General features: G+C 59.6%; 2 protein-coding genes across 2 annotated transcripts; both read right to left on the bottom strand.

Moving 5' to 3' along the window:
• Nucleotides 1-91: 91 nt before the first annotated feature.
• On the bottom strand, nucleotides 92-16,476 carry TRIT1 (tRNA isopentenyltransferase 1). The gene is made up of 11 exons (XM_056331616.1): nucleotides 16,277-16,476; nucleotides 9,676-9,816; nucleotides 9,139-9,237; nucleotides 8,773-8,921; nucleotides 7,735-7,877; nucleotides 7,350-7,461; nucleotides 6,685-6,797; nucleotides 5,455-5,532; nucleotides 3,557-3,666; nucleotides 3,103-3,220; nucleotides 92-716 (listed from the first exon to the last, which is right to left on the bottom strand). The coding sequence occupies exons 1-11, from the start codon at nucleotides 16,448-16,450 to the stop codon at nucleotides 511-513; spliced, it is 1,443 nt and encodes a 480-aa protein (XP_056187591.1). The 5' UTR covers nucleotides 16,451-16,476; the 3' UTR covers nucleotides 92-510.
• A 2,271-nt stretch (nucleotides 16,477-18,747) lies between these two features.
• On the bottom strand, nucleotides 18,748-23,689 carry MYCL (MYCL proto-oncogene, bHLH transcription factor). The gene is made up of 2 exons (XM_056331621.1): nucleotides 23,013-23,689; nucleotides 18,748-20,580 (listed from the first exon to the last, which is right to left on the bottom strand). Exons 1-2 carry the CDS (start codon nucleotides 23,557-23,559, stop codon nucleotides 20,021-20,023), a joined length of 1,107 nt encoding a protein of 368 aa, XP_056187596.1. The 5' UTR covers nucleotides 23,560-23,689; the 3' UTR covers nucleotides 18,748-20,020.
• Nucleotides 23,690-27,705: the final 4,016 nt, after the last annotated feature.

The following is a 27,705-nucleotide window of genomic DNA, read 5'->3' as shown; positions in this document are numbered from 1 at the left end:
AGATCCTGCCCTGTGCCCAGAGCAGGGAACCTGGGCCAGGTGGAAACAGAGAGCAAGAAAACCGCGCTGGTTAATAGGGAGGGGAACCCACAATAATCTTGCAACTTTATTTCCATATAAAAGGAAAAAAAAAAAATAACCCTCTCCACAATAAAGGCAGTAAGAGCTCACTCAGCTCCGGAGCTGCACTCCTGGCCAAGCTGGAGGAGCGCAGGGGATTTCTGTCCCCGAGAACGCCAAGTTTGCATGCCAGGAGGATCGGCTCAACCATTCCGAGGATAATGCTGCGTCTCTGGTAGGAATTAGCACTTGGCATGGGTGGATGCCTCCAGCAGCCTTGCCCCGGGGCACAGCCCTTTCCAGGCTGAGCTGGGGAAGCATGGGAACCCGGCGCGATGAGGCCACATGAAGAGGATCTGATGCAGCCGACGGCCTTTGGCCATCACTTACACACCTGCCTCATCCTGAAATAAAAATGACTCGGCTCGTTCGGTTCAAGGCCACCCAGGACTAAAGCGCTTCCTCGCCGTACAGGTGGCAGCGCGGCGGCTCCCCCTCACCAGCTGGTTTGCAGGCCGGCGGCAAAGGCAAGCGGCTGTCCTCCTCCGAGGTCTCCGCACCCCCGCTGTCCCCCGCAGTCCCTGCAGCGCGGCTGGCAGCCTCCAGCTTCCTTCTCTTCTTCACGTGGTGCAGGTGGGATTTGGATCGTGTGTGAGCTGGGGGAAGAGGCGAAGGGAGCATTTAATTCTGGGGAATTTGGGGAAGGGAACACCCAAGCCGATCGATCCCCTGTGCAGTGCAGAGCACCCTCCCTTCCCACCCTGCCGCACAACTCATCCCAGCGGGTAAGTGACCTCCCAAGCCCTGTCCGGGCCATTTCTCACGCCAAACTATCAGGGCTCAGAGAGGGACAACCCTTCCAAGCCTTCTGACCCCAGGAAGGACGGGGAGAGGGAAAAATTCCGGTCCTGTAGAAGATTCCAGATTGTCAGGACCCAACCTCCCCAGCAAGTCTGCTCCCAACCAAGACACGATGCCTGGGAGGAAGGAAAAGTGTTACCCAAGAGGCAGCACAGCGCAGGATGCGGGTGAGGTTGTGCAACTCCCCAGCACCCCGTGGAGCGCTGCCAGGATCATTTGTAGGCGGGATGCCCGCACCGCAGCACTGGGGATATCCTGTACAGCCACAGAGCGGCTGCAGACGGAGCCTGGAGCATAATTATGCTTTTGCATAACTCCAGGGCAAGGCCCCCAGCTACGAGGGCACTTCTGCAGGAATCAAGATGGGAACAGAGGCATAATCCCAGGGTTGCAACTTGTATTGACAGCGGGGTAGCAGGAGCTGCATTTCTGTTTGAAATCACAGTTAAGGACAGCAAAACCTCCCGTATCAGTGGTATTATCTAAGTAGAAGACGCTTTATCTAACCAAACCAATGTACCATCTTAGCAGGGTGGTTTTGCTATTTCTAAGAGATCAGAGCAGCAATTAAAGCAGCAAACTTTTCAGGCAGGGCCTTAATTAAACGAGGGTATGTGTTCACTGAATCAAGGCCCTCAGGCGTTTTCCAGTCATCCTTTTCTGCCAAAGGATGAAATTACACGCAAAGCTGCTGCTTTATCACAACGCTGTAGGGTCACCCTCTGCTTGAAATAAAGTCTCACCTCTTACAATTTGTTGCAAGCAACACCAGAGCTTACAGGGGCTGGAAAAAGTGCCGATCGCTGCTGCTGTCTGGGCAGGTGTGCTCTTTTAAGTCCACACAAGTTGTAAAATTAGATAAAATTTTAAAACCTTCCAGAGCCAGTGGGGTACTGGGAAGCAGTTCCCAGAAATATCTGTAACTTGACTTAAGAAAACAGACCAGATTGCAGATCGACTCAGCTCCCACTACTGTTTTCACTTCCCTTCGAGCTTTTACATTTTGCAGTTACAAGTAACACCCAGGTTTTGGACCATTTTTCTCCCATCCCGTGGAGATCTGAGGCAAACTCAGCTGGATGCAGAGAACAACAGCTGGTCTCGGTTGAGAAAGGTATTATCATCTATCAGAATCTGGGATGAAATCCCTAGAGGATGTGTAGTTGCAGCTGTAGTGTTTGGGGGGATCTTGAGGAGTTCTCACGCGGTCACAAAACTTGCTGGACCTGGAAGGATGGCACGGGCCCCAACAGCTTTCAGAGTGCTCTAGTTCTGGAGTAGGTAAAGCTCCTTCAAAGCACCTCCGAGCTGAGACTGGCTAAAATAACAATCAGACTGACAAACCGATCTCACTGCAATGAGCTTCCCATTCCGAGCCAGCTTCCATCTTTGCTCTCAGCAGCACCCCGCTCAACAGGAATAAGCGACTCATTCAAATCCGACAACCAACAACCTGGGAAATTTATCTTTGTATTGTGTCTGCATATACTGCATTTGGGTGACACATGGAGATTTACCAGTTTCATTTCCGCAGCCAGTTTCTCCACTACTTTTTGTTTCTGGTTCTCAGCGTGAGCCTCCCAGCACAGATAAATTCACTGAGTTAATCTGATTCCAGCTGAGCTCTTTTAAAGTAAGTCCATTGGAAATAGAAAATCCCTTTCTATTACCATTACAGCTAGGAATACTTTTGAAAAAAACCCAACACATAAATAGGAGATATTGGAGCAGAACTGAGCTATTAAAAACATTTTTAAACTTTCGTTTTACACAACAAAATTTGAGAAGAAACAAATTTGTTCTGTGCTTTTTGACAAAGTATTTGAAGCGCTGCAAAGGACTGGCAGCCCCAAACACAGACAGCTCTGCGGCTCGTTGCTACGTATAGATCCCCGCGTCTGGCGTGCCGGCGGAGAGCGGCAGTGTTTACCGGGTGCCGAGGAAGGGGAGGAAGCCCGACAGATGGCTGCTGTGGCACAGCTCCTGCACCCCCTCTGGGCTTGCAAATGGCTGCTTTCATACACGGGCTGTAAACAATCCTTGAAAGCCCAAGATCATGTGCCGAGGGTCACCCAGCCAAGGAAGCTGCTCCGCTTCGGAGAACTGCCTCACTCCATCCCTCCCACTGCACTCCCTGCACCCCCTCCCAGGTCCTCTCCTCTCCCCCCTGCCAGATCCTACCTGTCCACTCCCTGTCCCCGATGATGACTCTCTTGCAGAGCTCACACACGCGATGACTCCGTTTGTTCTCATTTACATCATACTCCATCTTCACAGGTTCCGCTGGGGGGTCACGTCCCTGTAGATTAAATAACGTCTCCAATTGGTTTCTGCTATGAGAAATTGCTTGCCTTTGTTCGCTTTGGTTGAGTTTGGAACGTGAACCTGCCATACCCAGCCACTAAGGTTAGCAGGACAGACGCTGCAGTTTTATCATGCAAGACAAGTACTGGGCATTAGGAGAAATTTTCAGCGTAGACAGCTCTCCGCCACTGCAAGGAAAGCCCAAGGCTGGACATGTAAGCAGAGAGCCCTGCCCGTGGGAGACACTAAGTGCCAAGTTATGGGGCCCGCGGGCTGCTGAGCAATCGGCTTCTCAGCCACGGCTCGTGTGTTAACTCCAGTTGCCCAGTACCTGGATGAAGCTCTCCACAATCTCCAGAGCAGGTTTCAGCACATCCTCCTCCCACCGCAAGACATCAGACACCTCCAAGCCATACACCGGGGGCACGTTGGGCCCGGGACCTACGGAGACACAGAAGGGCAGGTCACTGCCAGAACCCCCCCAGCACCGCGTCCCAGCACCCACGGGGCTATGCTGTGACCAGGGGGATCTGCTTTTTGCTGCCTAGCTGTCCTTTAGCACTCAGAAATGGCACCAGCTTTTCCAGCACCAAAATATCCAAAGATCTCAGCTGGGGGGGGGGGCACCACCCTCACAATACAGCAAGAACACGTAAGAACTCAAGCAAGCACCTTCACGGTTGTCTGCCTTCAGGGAACAGCGTTACGAAATCCAAGCACCCCAACAGCCCGTCACAACAACAAACACTTCCATCACAGCCGTGGTCCACAGGAGGCTGCAGCAGATCAAAAAGCGAGATCCAGGCACAAAGCCATCACACAAAGCCTACAAGGAGATGCAGGCATGGAGTCTGGATGAGGAATCCGCACGTGCAGGTTCCCACTCAGAGCTGGAATCGCTGGGGCGGCTGCAGAGCCCATGGCAGGAGATGCTATTTTATAATGCCTCGACCTGATGAGGCACAGTTCCAAAATGACCCCTTCGGCCTCCCCCAGCCTGGCATGAGGGCATGGGGGGCTCGCTGCAGCCCGGCCAGGGTGAACCAGCTGCAATCAGAGCGTGCCCGCTCCCCCCAGCAGCACGGCCGCCCTGCCGCGGCTCACCTGCCCGCAGGCAGCGGGCACACGGCCCCCGCTCGGACAAAGCCACCAAAGGCTGCCGCGTGCCAGTCTGCAGCAGGTGCTGCTTTTTTATCGCCCCAACCACAAACAAGCTCCCGACAGGGCCGATCTGAAGCACACCTGCCACCAGAAAGGTGAGCCACAACCCCCCAGCACACGGCTCCAGGAAAGCTCTTGCACCTCGTTCAAAGCCTGTCTTTTGAGTCAAGTTTCTCCCTGCTTTTTTTTTTTTTTTATTATTATTATTATTTTTTATTGTTGTTTTGCCCCTACCAAGCACCTTTCAACAAGTGCCCGGCTCCCAGCTGCTGCTGCTGGCCCTGCTCCAGGGCCGGGGCTGGGATGGGGAAGTCCTGCTGGCTCCCTGCCACCCTGGTGAGCACGGCCCAGGCTAAGAGCAGCCAGCGGGCTCCTGCTCCTAATGTGGAGGGCAGCTGTCAACTGGGCTTTTCGCCCTGCGCCGGGAGCATATGTGGGTACGTGGGGAGAGGGATCGTGCTGGGCACCCCCTCCCGGAGCCCCTCGCGAGCCGTCAGCAGGACAGGCTGCAGGGATGCTGTAGCTATCATCATCTACTGCTGCCCAGCACGGGGCTGAGCCTTTGCAGTTTTGTTCTGTTGGGGGATCAGCCATCCTGATGGCACTTCTGTGGGGAGGGGAAGATGTTCCCAGGCAGCCAGGGGTCCAGGGGACACAGGAGCTAGCTTCCCGAGCCTCTGGGCAGAGAGGCTGTGGGCAAGATAAACACAGGCAGTGCTGGGCAGGCTGTCTCAGAAGGGCCGAGCGGCTGCTTTGCAACCCAAACATGCGGCAGGAATCGGGGCAGAGCCTCCTGGATGGACCGGGACACGAGGTGCCTGTGGCTCCTGGAGGGATCTGGCCAGGGGCCAGGCACCTACAAAGCCAGGGCAGCCTAGGCCAGCAGGAAGAATCCAGGCAGGATCGTCTGATCCCTGCCAGATTCCTGGCTCCCCCAGCACACACTGCCCCCCAGCAGCGGAGCCACCTCTCTCCTCTCTTGAGCTGGGAGCAGGGGACGCGCTGAGAAGGGACGAGAAGAGATGCAAGAACAGGGATGGCGAGGTATGGCAAGAATAGAGGACTTACGTCTCAGGAAGCGGTTTCGGACCCATTTGTTCTGCCTCCGGGCATATCTCTTGGTCACCTGCTTCAGGGCCTGGATCCCTTTGAAAGAGAGGGATTAAAAAAACCCCACAGGTTAGCGCGACACCGCAAGCTCAGCTCAGAGCTGAGTGGGAAGAGGCTGTTGGCTCCAGTGGGGCGAAATCACGCAAGACAGAAGTTTGTGCTGGATGGTACCAAGCTCGCCTAAGAGAAGTCTTTCTACTGACAGCCTGAAGGTCTCCAAGCCAGCAGTGAGAAGTGAGCATCATGGCCAAGAGACCGAGCCCTGCCAGACAGCACAGGGTCAGCGGCAGTGCGGAAGAGCTGGACAAGGTGTCCCAAAACCTCCACCCTGAAGCTTTTAGCAGGTAGGACAATCTGTGCAAGGGCTGCAGCACTGCTCTCGTAATGCCTAACCGAACGCTTCCCTGCCCAAACGGAGCCCAGGACTGCTTGTCCTACCCAGAGGGGGGCCAGAGGACAGTTTACCGCTGTACAACCTTTCAGTATTTAGTACCAGACTTATCATATCCCTCCAAAATCGTCTCCTGGGCAGACACAATAAGCCCCTGCTGCACCAGACTTGTTTTCAAGGCTTTTATCGTTTCTGTGGTTTCCTCAGCCTCCACCTCTGCTTTGCACTGAACCCTCCTCGACACAGATCGACTCTGCCTGGGACCTTCGCCTTGCTGAGAAGCAGAGCAGCTCCCTCTAACAACAACCCGCTAGTCCAGACACTCCAGAACAAAATATGCCATCAGAGTGCATCACTATTGACTCATGCCGTGACCTGCTAGATCCCCAGATTCCTTCCCACCATAATACTGCTGAATCAGATCTGAGTTCCGCTTTGTTCCTTCTTTCTAGCCCTGTTCTCCACAGCATTCGCACCCCAGCTGGGATTCCACCACCCAGGGCACTGGTGGACCAGCTCTAGATCCCAAGTCATACTATGCCCAGTACACCTTGCAAGGAGACCTGGGGGAAGGGAGGGAGGAATTGCTCTGAGTGGGCTCAGAGAAGCAATCCAGGCACTGGGAAAGGAGTCCCTGCCCCTCTGGGCTGGCAGAAGCGGAAAATGCAGACAGAAAGGTGCAGCTCAACCCCAACAAGACCTGCCCCAAGGTTTTAGCTTGGTCCAGACCATCACGCAGCGTCACCTGGGGCTGCGTGGGGCTGAGGGACGCAGGGCATGCAGGGTGCTCCTCTCACCTTTTTGCAGCAGCAAGGCACTCGTCTCGGGTGAGCAACTCCCCTCGCTGATGAGATACTCGTGGAACTCCTTGAAGCCAATGGACTGGAAGATGCCGTGCTGGTAATCCTGCCTGGAGAACAAGACGAGAGGCAGGGGTCAAGGCCATCTCCTTCAGAACAGCGGGAGACCTCAACCCTCCCCAGAACAGCTGAGGTCCCTGCGTCTCACCCTGCAGGGACCTCCGCAGGTGACACAAGCACATGGCCTCAGGGGACAAGCCAAGCCAGGCACACACGGGAACACACGCCAGTGCCCTCAGTGCCACCTCATGTCAGCTTTGTCGTGTGAAGGCTCAGGCAGCACCAAGTAAATTTTATTGAATGGACATGTCACCACTTGGCAGCTATGGTCCGGGCAAAACTAATTCAACAGAGACTCTGCTGCTTGACCAACCCTGGTCTCAGGGTTCTGGCAGGGAAGGCCAGGAAGTGCTGGAGGATCCGGCTGGCTCAGACCCCTCCGCTGGCGCTGACAGTGCCCCCCCCAGAGGCAGGCATCCCTCCTGCCTGCCGGCCCTGCCGCAGCAGCAGCGGTACACTGGAGGTGCTGCGGGCAGGGCTGGGCCCTCGCACGGGTCTGTAGGCGGGAGTGGGAGCAGGAAGGGAGCTGGCTTAGCACCCACCGGTTCGCAGCCACCTTCTCTCGGTTGTAGCGCTGGTGGAAGTCCCGCAGCTCCTCCAGCAGCCCTGCAGCCAGCATGTCATCCACCCGCTTCTCCAGCCGCTGGTCCAGAGCTGGGAGGAGGAGAGCAGGACACGCTCAGCCGCTCGGAGCTGTGCCCTCGGGAGGCCCACAGCTGGACAATGTGCAGGACACGGGCGGCACTGCCAGCCTCCCCGCCCACCTAAGGAAGGCAGAGCCCACCAGGCCAGGGGAGCAAGTCCTCTGTCACACCCACTGATTCCAAAGGAATTGCTGCCTTCTTCAGGGGTGAGGCTGGGGCAGCAGCAGGGAGGCAGCCCTAACCTTGCATCACCGTACCCAGCCAGCCAGGAGCCCACTCTCACCTGCCTGGTCTGCATGGAGCCACAGGATGCAGGAATGTGGGTATTTCAGGGGCCCACCTAAGGGCCCTCCACCTTCCTCCTCCTGCTGCTGGTGCAAGATTTCACTATGGGGGATCCCCGTCTCTTCAAACACTTGGAGGCTCCTGTAAGCAGAGACAGACAGAGCTCAGAGGCTGGGTGAGGATGAGCTTTTCCATTTCCCCAGCAGCCCTGGGGGCTCCAGCAAAGGGAACCGCAGACACTTGCTGAGATCCAACCCTCTCATGTAGGGGGGAGGGCAGGTTTCTGCCCCCTCCCGTGCCCAGCATCCCAAGCACACCCAGGTCCTGGGGGTGCAACGCAATGCAGAGCACAGTGACGGCACCCAAGGAGCCCAGAGCACAGCCACCCACTCCTGCCTGGCACTGGGACAAGCCCTGCAGGGGACGGGGTTCTGGCTCCAGCCCTGCCCTTTCCAGCCAGGCAGTGCTCCAGGGAAGGGGCCAGCGCTGATGCTGCGAAGCGTTACCACCAGCTCAGCCCAGCCCAGCCAGGGAGGTGGAGAAAGCTGCATGGGGTGCCCAACCCTCTGTCCCCCTGCACCGTGCGAATGGGGTGGGTGGTGTTCTGCTCCCCCGGGGCCAGGGCTCGGCTGGGATGGGCCCACCAAAGCAGCAAGCCTGGTCTTGCTGCCGTGCTGTTCCCACAGAGCTCAGCTATGTTACTCAGCCAGCACGGCAGCTTACTCTTTAAATAGCTCCAGATAAATCCTGCTGCTGGGGCACTGCAGCGGGAGCAACCCTGGTGCACACAAGCCAGGAGCAATGAGCTGTCCTGGACCCCAAAGGCAGTTCAAACTGGAGGTTGTACGGCCAAAGGTCTCAGATCCCAGAGGGCTCCCCAACACCAGTGCTCCAAGCTCCCCACGCACCTTGCTAAGAGGCCAGGAGCACCCGCCTGGGATGGGAGAGCCCTTCTTGCCACATTCCCAGGCACACAATTCCCTCAGGAAGGGGCGCCAGGCCTTGGCACCTCCTGCCCCTGGCATGCTGAGCTCACCTGGCCACTTTGCGCTTGTCGTGGGGGTGCAGCTTGGCTGCCATCTCTGGGTCTACCTGGCTCAGGCGGCGATGGAGCTCAACGCTGTCCAGCTGCTCCAGCTCCACTTTCCGGTCGGTGAGGGGCCCGGGGGCTGTGCTGGCTTTCTCCTGTGGGGTACAAGGCAGCCCTGGATCAAGCCACTCATCCACGTGCAAGGCCAGCACAAGCAAGAAGATCCCCCAGACCCAAGGGGTGAATGAGGAGGCTTCTGGTTCTCCTTGCCACACTCTACCAGGGGGAACACCAGGCCTGGTCACTGGAAGCCTGCCCCCTGAACAAGGGGCTCACCCTTTCCCAGGGGGATACACAGAGCCCCGACGGTACCTTAGTGTTGATAAGGACCTTCCAGAGCAGGGACTCGATGTAGTAGTTGGTTCCTCCCACAACAATCGGGATCTTGTCTCTGGCAAAGATATCTTCAATGTGTCATCGTCAAGGAGCGTAAACAGGAATGCACAGGAGGGTGGGAGGGCTGTGGGGAGCAGCAGCCTGGGGCCCAGACGCTGCTCTCCCAGCCCCACGGAGCTGGTGAGGCTGCAGGACAAGGTTATATATAGGTGTCCTTCATCTCTCACTATCCTCTGCTACCTGTCTCAGCTACCACCAAAACTCAGGGACACCCAGGGACCGCCAGGCAGGGCAACAGCCAGCTCAGCGCTGCTGCAGTGCAGCAGAGATCTGCCCAACCAGCCCTGAGCATTAGCTGGGTAAAAGAAGGTCTAAGCCCCTCTTGCTAGCAGTATTCTCTGAAAACCGGGGTTAGTTGCAATGTGAAGAGCCCAAGATCCCTCTTGCAGGCCTGGCTGTGGAGGGGGGAAGTCTGTATCTGCTCGGCCAGGCAGGCTGCAGCGTGAAGGATATCAGAGCCACAGCTTTGTCTCTGAAATCCACCACTGTGTAGTTAGAGACAAGGGGATCCACAAAGCTGATCATGTGGTGTCTGCACAGACGCTGCTCCTGGGGAGAAACCTTGTTCGTGATGATGTCCAAGCCCTTGTACACCTGGGGGAGAGAAGAGCCTGTCGTTCATGTCTGTGTCCCAAGAAATCCCCACCGACTGCTGCTGCTCCCACCACGCACAGTCCCTGCCTGTCCCAATCACCCTCCAAGCCCTTGCTGGTCTCTGGAGAAGCAGGCAGCCCAGGCAGGGCCACACACCCCCCGTTCAGGTGCAGCAGCAGGAATCTCACCAAAGCCTGCTCCTGCCAGGGCCAAACTGCCTCTCTCTGGTGTTTGTTCCTGCCCATGGGAGACGAACTGAGTCTGATCGCTCATGACTGCTTTCCTGGGCTGATATAACCCTGCAGCTCGGGATGGAAAGGCTGATCGAGCGATCAGAGAGCAGTGTCAGAGCCCGCTCAGCGGAACCAGCCAAGGCTGGCTCAGAAGCACAGAGCTCCAAAACAATGAGGGTAGCTGCCTCCAAGCTGCCACCTCCTCATCTAAAAGCTCAGGTGTGCCTCTCTCCAAACACACGTCTCCAGTACAGCACCGAGTTCTGTTTAGGAACAAGAAGTGCTGCTTCCCGTAACACGCAAAGATCTCTGGGTGCAATATAAAACTTCATGAAGCCTCCTAGACACACACAAACTGTCTCAGCTCATGCACACCTTGAAAGCCTGGTGTACTGCCCACTGCCTGTTATCGAGCCAACTTAGATGCAGAGGGGAGCAAAACTCATCGGCGCAGGTCACTGACCCCAGACACTGTCCTGCACCAAGGTGCCCAGAGACAGTGGTGAGCACAACCAGCAGCATCTCGCTGCTTCCAGGTGTGTCTTCAGTCTCCAGTTTGGGATATACAACCTGGGAGAGCACAGCTGAGAGATGCTGGTCCTCAGCTAGACAGCTAAAAGCAGAGCAAGAAAGAAAAGCCACCCAAACCAACCCCTCAGGAGCATTCTTGGTAAAGAGCCAAGGCAAACTGCAATTCCAGCAGCGAGCATCTGAGCCACAGCCCGAATCCACCCTCCAGGCTGCAGAAAGCAACAGCCACAGCCCAGCCCGCAGACCCAGGCAGTGCAAGTATCAGAGCTGCCCCAGCCTGGCACCCCATCCCCACGGCTCGGCTGGGTCCCGTGAGCAGAGCCCTTTCAGATGAGAGCATCTCTTGCCCAGGAGAAGCGAGGAAGGCTCCTCACGCTGCTCACCATGGCATGCAAACACAACTCCCCTCGGCACAGGGTGCCCCTGTGCTCTGGGCATGCCTGCCAATGGGTGTTGCAAGGCTCCAGAGAGCTGCAAAGGGATCAGAGCGGGGACCGGCACCCCGAGCATGCCGCCTTTCTGCCCAGCCCAGCTCTGCGCCATGCCCAGGACTGAGCACCCTTCATGCCAGGCGGTGGCTAAGGCTCTGCTTTGTGCTGCAGTCACAGGGAGGAGGTGTTTAACTCTCAGCACCTTCCTGCTTGGAGCAGTCTCCCAGCTTGGGATGAACCGGGCTGATGGGAGAAAGGACTGGAAATGGCTGTACTCACTTCCCCCTCCATCACCCAGAAACCACCCCAGCCAGAGGGCCAGACTTCCAGAAACAAATTTCCCCTTAATCCCCTCTGAGAAGCTGCCAAGCCTCCAGCTGCAGCACGGCCTCCACCGGGCCCCAGACAGAAGGACAAGGTGACACAGAGGTGACCCACAGGCAAAAGGCACGGAGCGGCAGCAAGGGACGATCCGAGGTTAGTGGAGCAGGGAAGCCCGATCCCTGCCTGGAGCAGTCATGCGAGCTGCTGGGGCAGCTGAACCGGCTGCGGCTCGGCAGGCACTCCCCATCTTGCTCAACTTGGTGCTCCGAGGGCAAGGGCCAGCTCCTGCTCCTGCTCCGGTCCCTCAGCGGGGAGAAAAGCTCGCCTGGGGGCAGGAAGCCAGGCAGGAGCGGGAGGGCAACCAAATGCTTTTCCTTTCTGCCCTGCAGAAACCCAGCTGGCTCCAGGGAACGAGAGCAGACAAGAGAGACCCAAGAGGGAGTTCTCTGCCAACGTGCCCTGTGGCTGGCTGCAGCCTATCGATCCCCATCCGTCAGCCAAGCCCGGGCTGCGCAGCACCATTCAACCCAGGTCTCCAGTCTGGCGCTGGAAAACCTTTGGATTTGGTGAGCTTTGGCTCAGTGCCTTCTCTCTCCCAGCAAGGGCCAGGCCAGTCCAGCCCTCCCAGCTCCTCCAACTCCCACTCGTCTGTCTGAAATCCCAGTCAGTACAGAGGGAGGCTCGGAGGCAGCCGGGAGCTCCCAGTGTCCTGCGCCAGCAGAGCCAGGATTTACAGTTCAGGCTCCAATCCCCCAAGGTTCTCCTGGAGATTAACCACCAAGAGCCTCCCCAAATATCTGGCAACAAGAGGAGGAATGCGGCGTCAGTGTGTGGGCTGGCAGGAAACAAAGGCGGCCTTTTACACACACCCAGCAAAGCCCGGAGAAGGTTTCCACCAGCTGGCTGTCGGCAGGGCCTTGCACCGAGACGTCCTCCTGACACTCATTTCTATTTTCAGCAAGCGGCTCAGATAAGCCTTTGTTGCTTTCTAAGGCCCCAGAACAGATTAGCGGCAGCCCGGAGCAGCAGGCCTCTGAGACGGCAAATACAAGCTGCGGACTAAAGATGCTTAGCCTTGACGGCATCCTCCCACCTCTGCTGCTGAAACCCCCGGGCAGGTCACCCCACAGCGCACAGCACGGTGCTGGCAGGTCAGCACCGTCGCCCTTTTGAAAGGGTGGGGAAACTGAGGCAGAGCCACAAGCACCAGCGATCCTCAGGATCCCGTGAGGAGCCTCAGCCCACAGCCTGGCTCTCCCAAACCCTGGCTCTGCCACCAGTTTCATGCACAATCCCAAACTCCGTCCCTTTGTCACCATCTGCACTAGAGGGGGAAAGGCACTGTCCTTGCCCTGAGCGCAGTGTAGAAGGTGACATGATGCCTGTGTCACCTACAGCCAGGAAGAGAGTGAAGATTTCACGGGAGCCAAGGGATGTCCCAGCTGGAGAGGGGCATGGAGGAGCCAAACCAAGCCAGGGGTGCAAGGAGAGCACGATACGCTCCCCGCCCTGATCCCTGCCAAGAGAAGGGTGTCAGCAAAGGCTCTTTAATACGTCCTGACTTGACATATTAACTGGCAAATGTCCCCAGTGTGCTACAACAGCCTCCAGAGAAGGATTGCATCTCCACTTCCAAGGGTGACATCCAGAAGGGACAGTGGGATCAGGAGCGGACGGGGCCCTCCAGCAGGCTGGCACCAGCATCGCTGGATGCTCACTGCTCAGCCAGGAACTAAGAAACGGGACTGGCTTCACCTCACCTGGCTTTCCCAGGGAATGACTTACTCCTAAAGGAAACTCACTGGGATGACAAATGGCAACAGAAAGGCCAAAAAGAAAGATTAAGAGGCCATCAGATTAACCAGAGCTCCTGAGCTGCACGCAGGCAGCAGCTAAGTCTGTAATTTGACCATAGTGACCCACAGTCATGACAAAAATGCTCTGGAGATAGAGGGGTGCCTGTGTGTGGGAACAGGTGGGCTCGGGGCTCCCCGGCCCCTTCCCGAGCCTGGCTCCAGCTCCAGCAGCTGCCCAAAACACTGCCAGCATTTGTCAGAGCTCCACGGAGCTCGCGCAGGGCGCAGCGATGAATGGACAGAGGGGGCCGAGGGCGACATGGCCGCTGGCAGCTGTCAGTCGAGAATGAGCAATGGGATTTTTAAAACCCAGCGACTCTTCCACAAGGACACCAGAGCCAGCTCTGCGTGGCAGAGGGATATGCGGCGGGGAGACAATATTCCATGGGAACAAAGCCAGAAAGAAAGCAGACCCAGTTGGCTGGCTGCAGCCGCCTAAGCGGGGCACGGGGGTTAGTGGAGCATGGTGGGGGAGGCGCAGACACGCACTGCTTGAGGCTGTGCCTTCAGGCGGCCGGAGCTGCGGAGAGGCAGGGCTCCCCCGCCTCGCCGCCCCGAGAGGCCACGCTGAAAGCACGCTGCGTTATGGGATAAAAGTAGCAGAGCTACTCAGCTCGCTCCACAGTCACGCTAGAATGAGATTAAAAGGAAAGGAGGACAAGAGCCACTCGAGCCCAGATGCCATTGGGCGCCTGCAGCCAGAGTCCTCCCAGCGCCTGCATTCCCATAGTGGGACCTGAAACAACCAGAGCACAAAATACACGCTTCAAAACATCCACCAGCATGAAACAAGAATTCACAGCACGCCAGTCGGCTCCAGCTACGTCTGCAGAGCTTGGGATGCAGCAGGAGCCTCGTGATCGCAGGAGTGCTGAAGTTAATAGCTGCTTCCCTGATATTAAAGCCTGCTAGGCTGGTGGTCACTGCGACATCCAAGAATCTCAGCATTTACGGTACACAAACGTGCACGAATAACCAAACAAAAGCTCTAAGGCTTGTCTGGATCAGGAAGGTCAGCACTAGTAAAACCACACCAGCAGAGCTCGGCTCAGAGACATTTCTGATGCAGACACTAGAGCAGAGTAACCCGCCTTGGAAACTTAACAGCAGCCACCTAAAAGCCACCCCATCCCAGCCTGGGTTTGCAGAGAAAAGCAGCCCGCAGGCAGTCCCACCGGGCTCAGGGAGAGCAAGACGGACCTTCATTAAGGACTCCCAACACCAGCAATGCTTGACGGTTCACAACGGCTCGGCTGGGCAGCTGGGAGGGCAGCTGCCCACAACCAGGCAGCCTTGGACAAAGCTTCTGCGTATCACATGAACGTTTTGTCCCCGCAGGGTTTTGTCAATTCAGCTCCGATCTCAAACACTCTTTCTCCAAGAGCTTAAGGAAAACATTCCATAAAACTACAGCTTTCTGATTGCTTGCTCCAAATGCAGGAGAGGGAGTTTTTAAAATTTAGGTCTGTAGGATACAAAGTGACCAGCATTGGCCATCTAGTGAAGGAAACAAGGAGGTGGCCGTAGGACAGCAAGAGTCGATCTCTGAGCAGCACAAAGGGCAAGGGATGTTGTTGGCAGAAAACACCTTTTTAAAAAGCGCAATAAATACGTTAAATGTTAACCTTGATGGAAAGTTCAGGCACTAGAGAAACAAAACAGTGGAAGTGTTGATTTAGGAAAGGAAAACATTTTGCTGAACAATAACAAAATACCTGTGGCAGCTGAAATCTACATCTTGTGGCAAAGCTCTGGTAGCTGAACACAATTAGGACTGAAAAAACGAGACTCAGTTCCTCAGCATGTACTGAGCCTGGCTGTACAACTGATATATTCCATGCTGCCACTTGCAGTAAGAGACAAGACCACAGAGTCTGTCACTGGCAAGCAGCAAATATAATTTTTAATATTCTTTCCCGTATCTCGTTGATGTCCCTTTGCTGGTGACCAGGGAGAGGAGCACTCAGCTCCAGCTGCCATGTCACAGCCTCACTTACACTGTGCCCACAAACAGGCTGGGGAAGGCTGCTGTCCCCCCTGCCCTCCCAGTTGGGACACCCCCCTCCAGCTGCCATTTCTTAGGCAGGACCCACAGCACGTCCCCATGGTCCATGTCGGCAGTTCTGCATCTGCGGGGGCAACCCCTGGGTATCGCTTACTATCGATCAACTCCAGCTGCTGTGTTGCCTTGGTCAACTGCTCCTTACACCTCCGCGTAGCTTTATTGTGGGTTAAAATTAAAACACTCTTTGGTTTCCTTTGAAAAGCTGAATGTATTGTGGGGGGTCTGAACAAACCCAGCCCTACAGTTCTGGTGGTACCGCCTCGTTCGGGGCTAACAAGCCAGGCCAGCAGGCTTCCCCCGGCCGGGGGGCAGCTGTGACACTGCTCACCCCAAAACCAGCAACTGGCCGTGGGGACAGGGCGGTGGGCGCACACCGAGCGGGCAGGATCCATCCCCGCGGTGCTGCCCACAGGCAGCCGGCCACGGGCCCCGGGGTCCCCAGGCAGGCCCAGCTGCAGCCCCGGGGGCTGGGCCCCTCTGGGACGGGCCGAGGCTGGTACCAGGCCGGGTGCCCTTGCAACACCCTCAGCCAGGCCAGGGCCCCGCCGGGGATGCCGGGCCCAGCTCCGGCCTTCACAGGCCCCACTCCGGCCTCCCTCCATCCCCGGGCCCAGCTCCAGGTTCCTCGGGGCCTGCTCCGGCCTTCCCCGGGCCCGGCTCCGGCCTTCCTCCATCCCTGAGCCCGGCTCCGGCCTTCCCCGGGCCCCGCCCCGGCCTTACTCCGTCCCCGGGCCCCGCTCGGGCCTTCCTCGGCCCCCAGGCCCGGCTCCGGCCTTCCTCCATCCCTGGGCCCGGCTCCGGCCTTCCTCGGGCCCGCTCCGGCCTTCCTCCGTCCCCGGGCCCGGCACCGGCCTTCCCCAGGCCCCGGGCCCGGCTCCAGCTTCCCTTAGGCCCAGCTCCGGCCTTCCCCGGGCCCGGCTCCGGCCTTCCGCGGCCCCCGGGCCCGGCCGCGCCGCCTCCCGGTGCCGGGCCTGCCCCGGGCCCCCCGCAGGCCACCGCGGCGGCCAGGCCCGGCCGTACCTGCATGGAGTCGGCGCTGACGATCTCCCCGCCGAGGCGCAGCCCGAGCTGCAGCGCCAGCGCCGACTTGCCGGTGCCGGTGGCGCCCAGGATCACCACCAGCGGCCGCGGCGGCGGCGCCCGGCCCCGGCACAGCGCGGCCGCCATGGCCCGGCCCGGCCCGGCGGCTGCCATGGGGACGGGCGGGCGGGACGGGGGCGGGACGGGGCCGGGGCTGCGGACGGGGCCACCCGCGGGGAGGCCGGGGCCGGGCCCAGCGCCCCGGGTCCGTCTGCCAGGCGGGGGGGGGTCCCGCCTTCGGCCCGGGGCCTTCCCCTTGCCCCCGGCCCCGCTCCCCGGCCCCGGCCCTGCCCTGCCCAGCCCCGCGCCCCCGGCCCCTCTTGCCCCCCCCCCCCGCCCCCCCAGGGCCTCACACCCGGCCCGTGCCCAGGAGTGGGGTTCAGCCCTGTGGTACCTTTTTTTTTTTTTTTTTGGAGGGGGGGGGTAGGATGGGATGAGAAAGACGCTGTTGCCATAGCAACGGGGCAGGAGGCTGAGGGGGGCAGTTGCCATAGCAACAGAGAGGCGCGCGTTGCCGTGGCAACGGCAGCCTCCATGGAGGCTCGTCCTCCCCATCGCCACGGCAACACGGGGAGATGGGGAGCGGGCGACTGTCTCCGTGGCGACAGAGGGGAGGCGAGGCAGGGAGACGGTTGCCATGGCGACAGCGGGAGGAGGGTACCTCAGCCTTGCCGCTTTCCCTGGCAACACACATCTTTTGCCATAGCAACAGGGAGCGGGAGGCTGCGGACCGGGGAGGGGTGCGGGCAGCCAGCCCCCCCCTCGGAGGGGAAGGGATTATCACCGCCTCGGGAAATTGTCCTAAAAATTTGCCAGCCCAGGCGTGAAGGCAGCCCCGTGCCCGCGGCACCCCCGGGCCGGCGCAGGCTGCCCCCCAAACCCGGCGCGGGCAGGAGCAAAGCTACGGTGGGTGGGAGAGCAGCAGTGGGGTGGGGGGGTATGGCAGCAGAGGCAAGGGGGGCAGTGGCCAGGAGCAGGGTGCGAGCAGGGCGACGCGCATGAAAAAAATAACTGTCAGGGCTGGGAACGCTGGATTGTGATGGTTACAGCCGGCACTTGCGAATCGCAGCACTGAATGAGCAAGGAGGAAAAGCCCTGCTATTTTATTCGCTTAATAGCGCTGTCAGCCTGTTTTCCTCGTCCTTACCGTGGCAATGTGAGAGGAGACATCTGCTTTAGTAACCAGGGAACTTTCAAGTATATATATATATTTATGTATGCAGGCTTTAAGCAGGAGAACTCGAAGGTGTGTGCAAAACTGCAACTGTTTCCCGGTTTGATTTGAGACCAACTTACATTTTCCACTGGTGAGGGTCTCAGCTCTGGCCACAGATCTGCAACATCATTTCCAAGAAAGAAAAATAATGTTTTAAACATCCTATGTGCCTTCAGCACGAGAAAGAAAAAGCACACCTTACTAAAAACCTTATCGGGAGGGTCACCTTGAGCTGAAAAAGGACACCAGTCTGCCAGTGTCGGTGCACATACAACAAAAATAAACATCTGAGGGATTGGTACATCTGGGCTTTGTTTGCTGCGCACGGGCGAGGTGTCGGATTTAGGCCACCCTGCTCCATGTGTAAGCTGTGGTTCCTGCGAGCAGCTCTTAATACAGCTCAAAAGCACTTTGACATGGCGTGATGCAACATGCAGAAAGTATGAAATGTTGCTGGAACCCCAGGGAACAGGTATTTAAGAGCTTCCGTGCAGAACTGTTGCTTTTTAAGGCTGCCTTCCCCCAGGTGATTGAGTCTCCTGCAGCAGCAGCAGCTCTTTTCTGACTTCTCAGCGGTAAGAGGATCCCGTGTCCCTCCTGCATTTAGAGCAAGACTTTTGCTGCCAGTAGGAGGGAAACCCAAACGCATTGAGTTTGGGGACAGCAGGGAGGAGGCACGCAGATATATATAATTTCACCCACTTGGCAGATCTGGGTATATGAAGTTCTCTGATGCCCCTTGAAGTGAGCAGATTGCATTCCCCCTCCCTATAGGGTTACTGCCAACCACAGCCCCATCCCCTGACCCACAGGGCAGCAATCGCCCTACACCAACTGCCCTGAGTCCCATTAGGGGGGTTTATAATTACACCAAAGCCTTCTCTGAGCCCAGCGTGGGCTTTCTGCCCCTCCTTGCCAATAAAATCACTTAAAAGGACGAAAAATAATCCAGGGGATTCATTTCTCTGGCTGCACCACCGTAACCGCTTCTGTTTCAATCGCTGGGAGAAAGTCAGGACAAAGAGCCCAGTCTTGCTGGCAGCAAGGCAGCCAAGCCCCGCTGCAAAAAATACATTTTTGTGTTGGGGACACCCCAAAACACAGCAGCCAGGCCAGCCCCCCACCCTCCCCCGGAGCATCATGGCACAATGCATGGAAACCCACAGCCGCCTGCATGGAAAAAGCCAACCCAGGCTGTTGCAAACTTATTTATTTATGAAGTGTGAGGTAATGAAGAAAGTGCTAAATCCGACCACAGTGTTAACTCTAACTGTTCTCAGCAGGTCAGTGGGGAACCCAAGGGTGCCATCCTGTGGGGCCACCCCTGCCAGCACCCCAGGAGGGGACAGGGGGCTCTGTCACCCACACACCCCACTGCAGGCTGGGCAGCAGGAAGCCTTGAAGGCAGCACACACCCCACCCCCCCCCCATGCACCCAATCTGCCCCCTCCAGCCATGCTCCCTGCAAAGCCCAAAGCTTTGCTGGGGAATTTTAAGCAGCTGCTGGTGAGGGGGGCACTCACAAGAGTGGGAAAGGGGGTCACAAGGGTGGGAAAGGGGAAAAAAAAAATCCCCCGTTATTGCATATGGGTGGTTTGGAGAGCTGCAAGGGGGGAACTGGCCTCCGCAAGGACTCAGCTCAAGGGTCCGGCAGCCCCTTCCTGATCTCCCTAAAGTGCAGCAGGACTGAACCCTCCCCTGCAGCAGGACCCCCCCCCCTCCAAAAGAAAGTTTTTATATATATATAAAAAAGCAAACTCTTTACCAATACTTCTCAAAAAGTGGTACAAAAATACAGTATAAAAACACAGTATAAGACTCGCAGTTACAGCAGCAGGTTCTAGAACATAAAATTCAAAGACAAGCTACTGCGTGAAGTGGTAAGAAAGTGAGGTACGGTCCAGCCGAGCAAGGGGATCGCCCACGGAGTGTTGTTAACCCTGGGGAGAGGCATCCTGCTGTCACCATCTCCGTGGGGATCCATCCAGAGATGAGCCCCATGCTGGGCTCTCGGTGTCTGCCTCCACGAGCCAAAGCAGACCACGGTCGCTTGGGATTTTTAGGGCGAGATGAACGCCCAGGGCAGCTCTGAGTGATGCTGGTGGTGGCAAACAGCAGAAAGGGCTGCAGGGGCTGCCGGGGAGGGGGAATAGAGCCTGTAAATTGAAGCAGTCACTTGAGAAAGCTTCATGGAGGGACACACACAAGGGAAATCTTGCAACACCCAGTGCCAAGAAGCCAACCCCACGCAGGCAATGCCGTAAAGGGGGGACCCCCCTCTGTGGCCCCCATTCCTGCAGCCAGGAACTGCACCGCAGCCACCCCACAGACACCCCACAGCACCCCATGTGCTCCAGCCCCCTGGGGCCAACAGTTCAACAAACAACCGGAAAAAAAAATTTAAAAAATGTGCAAATTGAGAGGGAGCCAGGGGGGTCGTGGGGACCAGGGTGGGGGCACATGGGGTGCTAGTGCCCCTTGAGGTGAGCAATCCGTTTGAGTAGCTGGGTCTGCCGCAGCCGAAGCTGCCGCTTCTCAGCCGCCATCCTCCTCTCGGTACTGATGAGTGACTGCAGGTACTCGGAGGATTTGCTCAGAATCACCACTTTGGGTGTCTTGGGGCAGCTGGCGAGCCCGGGCACCTGGTCCCGCAGGGCCAGGAAGCGCGAGCGCAGGTCGTTGCGCCGCTTGCGCTCCAGATAGTTGTGGTTTTTCCTCTTGGCCACGTCCTCACTGTCAGAGCCAGGGCTGCTGCCAGCTTTTGGCAAGCTGGGCTCAGGCAGCGTGATGGCAGGGGCTGGCTCCACGGTGCTCAGTGGCTCATCCTTGTCCTGCTGGGGTGGCTCTGGTGGGGGACACGCATCTGGTGGCGAGCGAGCAGCATAGTTGTGCTGCTGCTGGTGGACGGAGATGTGGAAGCGTTTCATACAGGGGTCCAACGGGTCGGCGCGCAGCGTGATGGTGACCGGCTTCCTCAGGCTGAGCGATTGTCTCTTCTCCACTGTCACCACATCGATCTCTTCACCTTCTGCACAATGGACATGGCAAAAAAAAAAAATAAAAAAAATCCCATCAGTTGGGAGCCCCCCAGGTCACCCCTCTTCACCCTGTAGGGGCTCCCTACAGCCCCTGAACAATGTCCCCACTGCCATCCCACAAAAATCTGCTCATGCACCCCAAAGCCACTACGCAACCTCCAGAAGGGATGACACTATTTAAGTGCTCTTCCAACACCATCACACTGGAAGGAGCTTTCCCTCTACATTCACGTGCCCAGTTCCCCAAAATTGGATGGGGCTTCACTTCTGCCTCGCTTTGGTACCACGAGCAACATGTGTCCAACAAAGGATCATCAAGCAAGGAACACCAAAGCCCACCTGCCCGCAGGGACAGGAGGAGCAGGATGGTGGGGACCTGGGGCAGCTGAACTCCAGAGCTCATCCTGGTCGGGTGCTTTCTTGGTCCATTGAAATTGTAAATGAGGGACATGGGGGCAGAGCTGCCTATTGTTCCCCTTGGCTGCAGCTTCCCACTTCGGTGACTTGTTACTTTTCACAAGTGATAAACCCCATTCAGGCCAGGCTTCCTGGGGCCAGAGGGGACAATCCACCCCACCCCACCCCCCCCACGGTGCTGGGAGGGAGGGAGAGGTGAAGGAGTCCCTCCAACAGGCTCAGTGAACCTCAAAGGCATCCCAAGCCCAGCTGCCAGCGTGGGGGAGGTTATCAGAGCTGGGAACAGCAAAACCTAAATAACGCATAACTGAACCCAAACCACCCCGCCCGTTGGCATTGCAGGTGCCCCATGCCAGCAGCGGGAAGCTGGTCCCTGGGGACAGAGTGGTGACCGGGCCCCACACACCTGCGCTCCCTTTAGGGATGCGCTGACACCTTTTTCTTAGGTTTTGGGGGAAAACACAGCTGCTCACTACAGGTCCCCCAAGATGCTCAACCCCCCCCAGCAGCACCACCGGCCCACACCCCTCCTGTGCCAGGGCCACTGGTGGCCGCAGGGGCTGGGCTCCAGGGCACCGTCCTGCTTGTGGCCCCCGACACCGCCCCGCTCCGCTCCGCCCCCCCCCCCCCCGCCTCTGGGGGGCTCTGCCCCATAAGCCCAAGCCACCCTGCTACTGGAGCTACTGGGGGGGCGCTCACTCCCCCACCCAGGCCGCGCTCATCAGTGTCACAACGCACCCGGTCTCAGCCACGTGTATATACACACGCGCGCGCGAGCGCACCCCCCCCCTCCCCCCGCGCCGCTCATTAATAAAAGTCGGCACGCGGGGCCCCGCCCTCCCCAGCCGCCCATTGGCTGCCTGGCGGGGCCAGCCGGCTACCGCACCACTCCATTGGCCCCCGCCCCCGTCCATCAGCGCGGCTCCTCTCATTGTTTGCAATCTGTTGCTTTTTGTTCGGCTCCCACGTGGCGCGGCCGGATCCGGACCGGGACCCCCCGGCACCGGGACCCCCGCCGCCCCCCCCCCCCAAATTTGGGTTAAGCCTCTTAACGCTCGTGACCCGCTTACCGTCCCCCGGGCTCCTAATGGCATTAAATCCCCGTCCCGCGCCGTGACTCACCGGCGCAGGTCGCTGCCACCGGCAGATTTATTAACGGGGTCACGGCATCGCGTCAGCGCCTCCCACGGCAGCCGAGACCCCCCCGCTTCCGTGGGAGCGGGGGAAACAGCGCACGACCCTCGCGGGGGCCGCGAGTGGCTTTGGGGACACCCAGATGGTTTATTTTTTATTTAATTAGGGGCTGAAAATAGGTGGCCGCGGCCCGAGATGCGGGGGGTGGCACCTCCTTGGCTGGTGGGTTTCGGGGGTAGCAACTTCCCAGCCGGACCCTCCGTGTAAATACGACACCCCCCCCTTCCCACGCGAGACAAGCAGGCGCGCCCCGAGGGTGGGCTGAGACGTGCCCCAGCTGATGGGGGCTGCTGCTGCCCGGGCCACCGGGCTACCGCCGCTGCTCGCCAGCCTCCCGGCCCCGGGAGACTGTTTGCCTTGTGTCCCGAGGGAATCCCGTCGCGGGTGGGCCCTGTGAACGTGGGGGGGAGCAGCCGAGGTTCGGGCCGGCAGCCGAGCGCGCTGCAACTCACAAACCCCAAACTTCCCACGTCGAGCTGCAAACTCGCCCCTCGCCCACCTGCCCGCGACGCTCCCGTGGGGCCGGGCCGAGCGAGAGGGACCCCCAGAGCCCCACGCAGCGGCCGGGGGGCTGCCCCACGCACCCTCCCGCGAGGCGCAGGGGCTTCCCGAGCAGAAGCCCCTCGGGCAGGGGAGCAGGGGACCCCCCGCTTTGTTCATGGGGTCGGGACCGGGGCTCGCTTGGAGCCGCAACAAAGGGCGGGAGGCGCCCGACACTCACATGTGCGGACACGCGTGTCCCCCACGCGTGGGCTGGGGCGCGGGGGGCCGGGGGCTGCCCGCAGCGCGGCCGAGCGCCTCGATCCCTTACCAGAATCGCTTTGGCCCTCGGATCCCGAGGATGCGGGGATCTTGCTCTCGGCCAGCGGGCAAAGGAAGACGGCGGCGGGATCCACGCACTCGCTCACCGAGCTGCTGAACCCCAGATCCTGCGCGAAGGAGGGTTTGTGGGGGGTGGCCCTCTGCGTGCCCGTGGAAAGTTTCTCTGTCATCGCCTTCTCCAGCCTCTCCCGGGCTGAAAACCCGCTCCACATGCAATCCTTGAGGATGAAAGCGCTCAGATTCCCGAAGATCTCCCCCGTCCCTATGAGATACTCCGGCTCTTCCCCGGCCAGGCAGTAGCGGGAGAGCCAGCCGGAGCGCTCCTCCGCCCCGGGGGTCCCCAGGGGGGACAGAGGGGGCGTGGGGACCAACTCGAACTTCTTCCAGATGTCCTCACTGGGGGCCGTGGAGCGGTGGAAATCCTCCTGGGCGTCGTGGTCGTAGAAGTAGTGCTGGTACGAGTCAAACTCCATCTCTGCATTGGGGAGGGGGGGGCCGGCGGAGCCTAGAGGGGGGCCAGAAAGAAAAGAGGGCATCCCCCGCCCGATCTGCAGTTCCGCTCAGGAAAGGGGCACCCCCAGCCCCATGGATGAAGAGGGGCAGCCCCCCACCCCCGGTGCACCCACCTGGCGGGGCGCTGCGGGGCGCGGCGGCACCAGCCACCGAGCCGGGACGGCGGGTGCATTGTTCCCCCCCCGCTCTTATAGCCTGTCTGCGGCGCGCGGCCCCGCCCGCCCGCCAATCGCCGTGCTCTGATTTGCATAGAGGGCGGGAACCTGCACTAATCCCCGCCCTCGAGGGGACACGGTGTGAGGCATACCGCGGCACCCCCAGCCCCAGGGTTGCCCGGTCCTGCTAACGGGGCTGCTAACGGGGCTATTAGCCAGTGGCCACCCCGCGCGTCGCGCTGGGGGACCCTCGCTGCGCCCCGCCAGCCCCCGATGCCGTCCTTAGCCCATCAGAAAGGTCAGGGCTTGTGGTTCCCCCCTCTGCCAGCGCCAAGGAGCAGGGGCTCCTGCAGGGAGATTTTTGGCCACTAGCCACCAGCCTGGGGACGTCTGGCTGAGAGCGATGGCAAAGCAACCTGGAAAAGCGGGGACAAATCACAGGGAGGCATTGCGGGCTGCCAGACGCCACCCCTGAGTGCCCTTTCCCCCCCACCCCCCACCTGGCTGTCCCCCCACTGCCCGCTGGGCTCCTGGGCTCACTCCGGGGCATTGCCACCTCCCTCCGCTGCAGCCACCCGTTGCTGCTGCATGGCCGTTCCCTGCGGGCACAGGCAGTTTCAGCCCCAGGGAAGCAGTGGGGTCACTTAGCGTTTGTGCCCTGCGCAGGGTGCCACCTCGGGTGCCACCCAGAGGCACCACCACACCCCTCCCAAAGCCCTCACAGGCTCAGCTGGGAGCTTTGCCCCTCTGGAAGCCACCAAGTCCAGCAAAGAGGTGGCTAAAATCAGGAGGGGCCATGGGAATGCCAGAAAAGCAGCGCTGGGGGACATGGCACTTCACTCTGCACGCCAGGGACACGGGCTGCAGATGGAGGAAGCACGGGGGCTGCAGTGCTGCCCCTCCCCAGGGGCTGGGAGCTGCCGGGGAAGCCAGGAGCAATGGGCCGGAGGGAAGCCAGGGATGGCCTGGGATGCAGCAGAGCTGTTCGCGCACACACAGCTCCCACCACCAGCCCCATCACTGCTGCTCAAACTCAGCTGTGCCCGTGTGGCACCCAGCACATCCAGCCTTGGGGTGCGGAGAGACATGCTGTGTCCTCAGGGACCTGGGCAAGCCCAGCAGGATGCTGCATCTCCCCATGCCAAGGTCCTTCTAGGAAGGGCAAGAAATGCTGTGAAAACACGGTGAGGCTTTCACTTTATACACTAAAGACTGTGGCGTCATTACGCACACACGTGCTGTTACAAAGTTCACCTGGGACCAGCAGATTCCCCGCAGCAGCGTGCGCTAACCCACCCCAGCCCCCTCCTCTCGCCCCTCAGTGCAGTTCGGGCCACAGGATCTGCCCTGGCTGGAGGCGCTGGGAGCTGGGGGTGCTGGGCACTGGGTCCCCCAGCTGCAGCACCAGCCCTGCAGGGAGCCAACTGCCCCAGTCCAGCAAGCAGCATAGACCAGTACAGCCCAGTGCAGCCCAGCCCTGGACTATTGTGTATGGGGTTTCATGGACCAGTACAGCCCGGTACGGCTCAGCAAAGCATAGCCCAGCACAGCCCAGTGCAGCCCAGCTCTGCACAGTCCTGTGTGGTGCTTCACGGACCAGCACAGCCCAATACAGCCCAGTACAGCCCAGCACAGCCCAGCACAGCCCAGTACAGCTCAGCAAAGCATGGCCCAGCACAGCCCAGTGCAGCCCAGCTCTGCACAGTCCTGTGTGGTGCTTCATGGACCAGCACAGCCCAATACAGCCCAGTACAGCCCAGCACAGCCCAGTACAGCCCAGTACAGCTCAGCAAAGCATGGCCCAGTACAGCCCAGTGCAGCCCAGCTCTGCACAGTCCTGTGTGGTGCTTCACGGACCAGCACAGCCCAATACAGCCCAGTACAGCCCAGCACAGCCCAGCACAGCCCAGTACAGCTCAGCAAAGCATGGCCCAGTACAGCCCAGTGCAGCCCAGCTCTGCACAGTCCTGTGAGGTGCTTCATGGACCAGCACAGCCCAGTACAGCTCAGCAAAGCACAGCCCAGTGCAGCCCAGCTCTGCACAGTCCTGTGTGGTGCTTCATGGACCAGCACAGCCCAATACAGCCCAGTACAGCCCAGCACAGCCCAGTACAGCCCAGTACAGCTCAGCAAAGCATGGCTCAGTACAGCCCAGTGCAGCCCAGCTCTGCACAGTCCTGTGTGGTGCTTCATGGACCAGCACAGCCCAATACAGCCCAGTACAGCCCAGCACAGCCCAGTACAGCCCAGTACAGCTCAGCAAAGCATGGCCCAGTACAGCCCAGTGCAGCCCAGCTCTGCACAGTCCTGTGAGGTGCTTCATGGACCAGCACAGCCCAGTACAGCTCAGCAAAGCACAGCCCAGTGCAGCCCAGCTCTGCACAGTCCTGTGTGGTGCTTCATGGACCAGCACAGCCCAATACAGCCCAGTACAGCCCAGCACAGCCCAGTACAGCCCAGTACAGCTCAGCAAAGCATGGCTCAGTACAGCCCAGTGCAGCCCAGCTCTGCACAGTCCTGTGTGGTGCTTCATGGACCAGCACAGCCCAATACAGCCCAGTACAGCCCAGCACAGCCCAGTACAGCCCAGTACAGCTCAGCAAAGCATGGCCCAGTACAGCCCAGTGCAGCCCAGCTCTGCACAGTCCTGTGAGGTGCTTCATGGACCAGCACAGCCCAGTGCAGCCCAGCTCTGCACAGTCCTGTGTGGTGCTTCATGGGCCAGTACAGCCCAGTGAAGCCCAGCACGGACCAGCCCAGCCCAGCACGAACCAGTACATCCCAGCGCTGCGCGGCGCGGTCCAGCACAGCCCTCCCGGTCTCCCCGCGGGCCCCCCCGGCCCCGGGCTCCGGCCGCAGCCACCGGCGGGCGCAGGGCGCCACCTGCTGGGGCTCGGGCAACGCCGGGGCCCGTGACGGTGCCCCGGTCCGTGGGGCGGGGGAGCGGGGGGGCACCCTCCGCAGCGGGCACCCCGTCCCCGCTTAGCAGGGCCCGGAGGCGAGCTCGCAGCGGGGACGGCGCTGCTCACCGCTCCGTGCCTCATTTTCCCCTTTGCCCCGGCGGCAGACGGCACGGGGGAGGCGGAGGGGCAGGGCTGGGAGCGGATGCTGGGCTGGTGGCTGTCCCCAGCATCCCCGAGCATGTCCCCAGGGCTGTTCCGTCACTGCTTTCCTTGCTGGCACTGGGGTGCAGCTGAGCTTGCAAAGCTTCGCCAGCTTCGTGAATCTGAGTCAGCGCAGCAGGAGGGTGCTGGGCCCGGGGCTGTGCTTTCCCAGCCACGAGGGTGCTGTGGGGTCCCCACCACGGCTGCAGCACCCTACATGCCCTCCTGACCCATCCAGAGCAGTCGTGAGCACCCCAATCCCGCCTGGCAGCCCATGGGGCTGGGACAGGAGCCCAGCACCCAGGCATCCCCCAGCAGCCCGGGCTGATGTCCCCTTTGTGCTCCGGTGTTGGCCTCAGTCCCCAGCCAGGTTGGGAGCCCTGGGCATGTCCCCGCAGTGTCCCCAGTCAGGCTGCTCCCAGCCCTTCACCCTTCCTGGGAAGCATGGGTGAAGCCTCTCTTTCTTTTTAGGAAACAAATTGCCCTGTTGGCATTAAGGGCAGAGGCTGCGGGGACTCATCCTGCCCCAGCACTTGCAGGGACAGGGGGTCACGGCTGGGGACACAGCTGGCACTGCCCCAGACCGCCTGCTCCAGCACCAACACAACCCCGGGCGCGGGAACAAAGGCTCCTACAACCCATAGCTCTCGGCCATGTCTCCTGCCCCCTCCTTGAGGGCCTCGGGGACCTCTCCGGCTTTTCCCAGGATGAGGCAGGAGTTTGTCCCGGCTTCAATGGGCTCCAGATGCTTTGAAGGTGCAGAGAGCTCCTGGAGAGGGCTGGAGGGGCCGCGCAGCCCTTTCATCCTGGCCCTTTCATCCCGTTTCTCTCCAGGCACTGGGCAAACAGGACCCAAGAGCCTCTCGCTGCCAGCACCCACGCCGGCTGCGCAAACAAGGCTGGGTGGGTG

Source organism: Falco biarmicus, chromosome 3 (assembly GCF_023638135.1).
Source record: "Falco biarmicus isolate bFalBia1 chromosome 3, bFalBia1.pri, whole genome shotgun sequence".
In the NCBI taxonomy this organism is placed as follows: Eukaryota; Metazoa; Chordata; class Aves; order Falconiformes; family Falconidae; genus Falco; species Falco biarmicus.
This window is presented reverse-complemented; position numbering and strand designations above follow the sequence as displayed.

What these genes read in the sequence shown, in the direction of transcription:
- MYCL (XM_056331621.1), bottom strand. Translation starts at nt 23,559, where the DNA reads ATGCCCTCTTTTCTTTCTGGCCCCCCTCTAGGCTCCGCCGGCCCCCCC. An exon ending in CGAGGGCCAAAGCGATTCTG is followed by an intron (nt 20,581 to 23,012) that starts GTAAGGGATCGA and finishes TCCATTGTGCAG; the next exon opens with AAGGTGAAGAGATCGATGTG.
- TRIT1 (XM_056331616.1), bottom strand. Translation starts at nt 16,450, where the DNA reads ATGGCAGCCGCCGGGCCGGGCCGGGCCATGGCGGCCGCGCTGTGCCGG. An exon ending in GACAAGCGCAAAGTGGCCAG is followed by an intron (nt 7,878 to 8,772) that starts GTGAGCTCAGCA and finishes CTCTGCTTACAG; the next exon opens with GAGCCTCCAAGTGTTTGAAG. An exon ending in GAGAAGGTGGCTGCGAACCG is followed by an intron (nt 6,798 to 7,349) that starts GTGGGTGCTAAG and finishes CTTGTTCTCCAG; the next exon opens with GCAGGATTACCAGCACGGCA.